General features: G+C 39.0%; 1 protein-coding gene across 1 annotated transcript; it reads right to left on the bottom strand.

Moving 5' to 3' along the window:
* Positions 1-2,606: 2,606 nt before the first annotated feature.
* On the bottom strand, positions 2,607-4,770 carry LOC136856289 (MFS-type transporter SLC18B1-like). The gene has a single exon (XM_067134005.1). It carries the CDS (start codon positions 4,541-4,543, stop codon positions 3,137-3,139), a length of 1,407 nt encoding a protein of 468 aa, XP_066990106.1. The 5' UTR covers positions 4,544-4,770; the 3' UTR covers positions 2,607-3,136.
* Positions 4,771-5,552: the final 782 nt, after the last annotated feature.

The raw sequence follows: 5,552 nt of genomic DNA, 5'->3' as shown, positions 1-5,552 counted from the left end.
CCGTAACATCTAATATAAACGTCAGTACGGTCTTTTCTTCTATATTTTATTTCTGTAGTATTTTTGTTTTAAATCAATTAATATCTAAAGACATTTTTAAAAATAACCTGAGTACGAACTTACACATAACAATAAATACACGGCACTTACACACGCACACACACAAACACACACACACATATACCAGTATGTGTATATATATATATATATATATATATATATATATATATATATATATATATATATATATATATATATATATATAGAGAGAGAGAGAGAGAGAGAGAGAGAGAGAGAGAGAGAGAGAGAGAGAGAGAGAGAGAGAGAGAGAGAGATTTAATAACTCAGCGATCAGTTAATTCCACTACCTCTCAGATTTTGTTTGGAGTGGATTCGGGGGATTTTATTGAACGGTGTCCTAAAGGTTTGTACTCTGGATCCGACTTTGGGCTCGGATTTAATGCGCTACGAGAAGTTGCCCTCTTTTGAGGAAACACCAGAAAACAGAATAAAAGAGCTTTTCTTTCTTTTTGAAAGTTCCTAATATTAGATGACTATTAGGAACAAGAGAGTAGCAATACTAAGATAAGGATACTTGCAGACGTGTTATTTCGAATTGCAAGAGTAATTGTTAGTCGTCCTCACTGCTGAACATTGCTCGAATCATCCGTTGGTTTGTAATCTTTATTGTTATTCATAAGTTGCTTTGTTAAGGATTTAATGATGCTAAAAAGTGTGAAAAAAATCCTTGCTTGCAGGCAAAATGTCATTCCACTTAAAAGATTATACAGTTATGGTGCTTACGTAGTATCAGTGGTTAGGCTTTTATTAAAGTTCTGCAGCTTTTTCAGTATGTCTTTTAAGTTTTAGCAGAATTTTGGTGTCTTTGTTACAACTCAATACCTGTAAAAGCTATCTAGGGGGCCAGCCACTTGATCTATAAATTTTTTTCTTGAAGCATCCATTATGTCTTCATGGAAATTTCCACTTTTTATTTTTTGTTCAAGAAATTGGTCATGATTCTCTGATAGCATAAGAATGATTCTCTAATAACGAAACAATATCAAGTCTGGATAATTCCACCCACACGTTTCTGTTCGCTCAGACAGAAGATCCTTTACACATGTGATGTCATAGATTCTCAGAAATTTCGGTTCTCCTGGTTTCCATACAGCCCACACAACTTGTATGTGACAGATGACAACAGGCGATAACGACTAATCAGAACGGGGTTATTGGTGATGACATTTAAACTTGATTTGTTTGAATGTCAAAAGCGATACACAATGGGCTTAAGGAGTGCGGCGCCTTGTCAGGAAAAGCCGTCTGTCTGTTCATAACTACCTTCCGTAATTAGGTCGTGAATATCCTTCTTGCCTCAGAGAGAGAGAGAGAGAGAGAGAGAGAGAGAGAGAGAGAGAGAGAGAGAGAGAGAGAGAGAGAGAGAGAGAGAGAGAGAGAAGTCATATTCGGATGAAGTTACTAATCTCTTAGATAATCCACATCCAGAAAATCTACAGAATAGTCGATTTTTGGTGTATTCAGCAGCTTTTTTTTCTCATTATGTAGAAAATCAAGGTAGGTTCTTACTCACTTAGTCACCCATTCTCTGGTGTTCAAACTTTCAGTGTATCAAGCTTCCATTACTTCTGTTCTTCTAAAATTTATATATTTATCCATTATGTCGTAAATGTCTTATATCTTGAACTGACTAAAGTCCTTTCATCTATCATTTACACCATATTTACGAAAATTTCCTTGCTGTTCACAAGTCCATATATTTGTCAGTCAACAAATTTAATCATATTTATTTTCCACAATTTCTGTATCTTTGTGTTTTGTCATTTTCCCTCTACCAGTTTTCATATATTTTGATATTAACAGAAAATCGTGTTTTTTTTTTTTTTACCCTTCAGAGAATGAGCTACGGCACGATCCCGGTTCCAAAAGCTTTAAATAAACATGTATAATACTGTATATAAAATATATATCGACTTCTTATTTTAAAAGCCTATTCAGAAAAATGCCAAAATAACAATGACTGCTACTAATGTAAAGGTTGCCATAACTTTTTCCACGCCTCTGATTATAATAATATAATAAGATTTAATTAAATAAATTTCTTTAATTAGTTATTATTATCATCTACTATCATTAGCCATCTTTATTCTTCTACGACTTGCCTTTATTACTGTAAAACTCTCTATTTCGCTCCAAGTTAGAATGACAGCAACAGCCACTTTATAATTAAAACTACAATAGCTAAATTACGCTATCTTATATTGTAAAGTCTTATATATTCTTATATTAATTTATACTATATCAAGTATATATATATATATATATATATATATATATATATATATATATATATATATATATATATATATATATATATATATATATATATATATATATATATATATATATATATATATATATATAATACCATTTTTAAACATTCTCATTGTCATTTAATTTCTTTGTTTTTGTGTAAAATGCAAGTTTTGCATTTAGTATTCCACGTCTTTCTAAAATTTATAAAACATAGCCATGTAAAGGACATCAGCAATAAAAATAAATAAAGGGATAACAATTCAAATGCATTTTAACAAAATTTCTTTTATTTCGTCGTCATTCTTTCGTGTTATAATCGTCGTAAAAACAGCCACCAACAACACATCTCTTCTCCGTTATGCTACCTGAGCAAATATCAAAGGAATAGTACAAGCGTGTCTGCAACACAAATGCGTGCATCTTTTTGCATACACGATATCGCATTTCGACCTCACATTCGTAATGGTAATTTAAATGCAGTTTAAATTGCCTTACATGATCAAAATGAAAATATAAAGTTAACAATGTTCAAAGTATTTGACTAATGCAAATAATAATAATAATAATAATAATAATAATAATAATAATAATAATAACAATAATAACTTTCTTTGAATGGCAAGGCAGGGAGGGGTATGAAGGAAAGCTATAAGGATGCCTAACCAGCTCCTTCGAGCACCAATTTACAAAACTCCTACGCTACGAAAACTAGCAGCAACCCGGGCGACCTGAGACTGCATTACATCCTGGTAGGATCACTATAGCTGCACCAGCTGATTAACTACGTAGGATTTGGACATCAGGACACGTAGTACTCGTGTGAGGAATCGGATACGCCGCTGTTGTATGAAGAATCAGCGATGGATACCTGCGGACTGATTCTGGGCTTTGGCCCGCTGGTCGTAATAAGACACGCCCTCTCTGCGTCGGTAGCTGCCAAGCTGTTGTGAATCTTGGTATAAAGTCCCTCGTTGGTCGTCTTTTTGCTGCACCACAAATTCGTGATGAACGCCACCGCCACTAAAACGTGTAGACCTACGACGAATTGTGTGGCCCATTCGAACCCTATGTGGTCAAAAAGTGCGCCGGCAGCGGAAGGGCCAATGAAAGCCCCTAGAGCAAAGGTCGAGGCCCACATGCCCGATACCATGCCGTAGGTTTGGATATCATCAGGGAAGCCGTTAGCAACAGCGTCTCTGTGGGCACTGGTAAAGGTAGCGACCAACTCGGCACCGAAACCTAAGCCATGAAGGATGAGGGCAACGATGCAGACGGGAATGGTAATAGGGCCAATGGGGAGGAAAGGAGCTGGCCCCACCATCAGGAAAGCCGTAATGATGATGAAGGCACCGAAGATGACCACAATTGTAGGATTAATATGTTTATCACAGAGCCACCCCCAAAGCGGTGCGAAGATCCCGTAAGTTGCACCATTCAAGATGAACATGAACCCCAGCTGCAGGGGCGACAGTTCGAAGGACCTCAGGTGGGGTTCGAGAGTTGCCTGAAGGAAGCCGATGCTGATGGAGGATGCTATGATGGCGTAAGCAGCAAGAGCGATGGAGGGCACTTTGACCAACTGGAGGATGTTCCCAGAGGATTCCTTCTCTCCACCGAAGTCGCTGTGGCTGGGCAGGATACAGTATGTCAGGGTCGCAGCGGCGATCAGAGTTCCTCCCAGGCAGACAAAGGGCAGGGTGTATCCGCCAACTTCAAAGAGGGCACCTCCGACGGTGGGACCCGCGATCATCCCCAAACCGTAGCAAGTTTCCAGCGAGGCGAAAGTTGCTCCGACGTTTTCGGGGAATTCTTTCGCAATGATACTGAAGGATGCCGTTAGAAATCCCGCGTTTCCCATGGCCTCGATTATCCTAATAGCGAAGGAGAGGCCAATGAAAATATCGGTGTCGCTGATGCGGTCGAGAAAACCAAACAGAATGCAAGTAGTGGCCGTGGTGAAGATGCCGGCATTGAACATGAACTTGGGACCGATTTGGTTGATGTAATTACCGTAGATGGGGCTGACGATGAACACAACTAGTTCGAACACCCCAAACACAAAGCCATATTGAGTAGCTGAGGCGCCCTTAGACTCGGCCATCATGGGGTAAAATGGCGCCTGTAGAGAAACGCAGACGGCGTTGCAGAAGTCGGCGATGGCGAACACAATAAGTGTGAGATACTGTTGACGAGTGTAGCTGGGCATTTTGAAGTTTCCTTTGACGACACAAAATCAGGAGCCTTTCGGGCGAGCGGATGGATCAATTTTCACGTTCGGGACAGAGCGGATGGATCAAGAGGCACTGAGATTGAGTGATGGAGAGGGAAGGTTGCGTAGCCTTCAATCTCAACCGCTGAGCTGCTCTGCGAGACGGGCCTTCGGGCTCCCGGGCGAGTTGATTAGAACTGCGCTTACTGAACAGGACGCGTGACCTTTTATACTCATACCCCAAATCCAGAGAGAGAGAGAGAGAGAGAGAAAGAGAGAGAGAGACGAGCCCTGTTTCACGTGCTATTCAAATAACACAAACTGACGTCCTGCAAAAATCCCACCACGACACGCTTCCTTAAGGTCGAAAGGAGAATGAAACTGAATGACTTTACTTCACCATATTGCAAAAAAGGCGATAGAATATCAGAACCAAGAGGGGCAAATGATCACCGTCATTCTGTTATATGGAAACACCTTGCAGGAGGGTCACCGACAGACGGCGCCAGCGATACACGCCCACTCTGTATCTGTCTGCTTCGATTTTCTGTCAACCCTCACCTACTTTATCAAATAATCTCCCGAAGCAATTCATACCAGATTTTTCTAGTTACAGCCATACAAACGTTCAAGACCCAGTAGTAAATATGTCGGCGCAGAAAGGGTGAATTAATATTAATAATAATACTGCAACGCACAACTAAACAACCTTACAGAGTATGGGTGGTGGGAGTTTTATTAAACAATTATGATAAAAATTATGTCAGTGAAAGAATGAATAAAAATCAATACAAAATCTACACATATATTTATATATACATATATTATATTGTATTACACACACCCACATACATACATACATACATACATACATACATACATACATACATACATACATACATACATACATACATCACTTTTTGGCAGTTAACAGTTATCAAAAAAGACTTTCAAATGTTCGCTAAGCATGCCCAAGGCATGGCTGTTTTCACCATGTGTACAGTAC

Source organism: Macrobrachium rosenbergii, chromosome 3 (genome assembly GCF_040412425.1).
Source record: "Macrobrachium rosenbergii isolate ZJJX-2024 chromosome 3, ASM4041242v1, whole genome shotgun sequence".
Taxonomy (NCBI): Eukaryota; Metazoa; Arthropoda; class Malacostraca; order Decapoda; family Palaemonidae; genus Macrobrachium; species Macrobrachium rosenbergii.
Note: the sequence above shows the minus strand (reverse complement) of the source record. Positions and strands in the feature narration are given on the sequence as shown.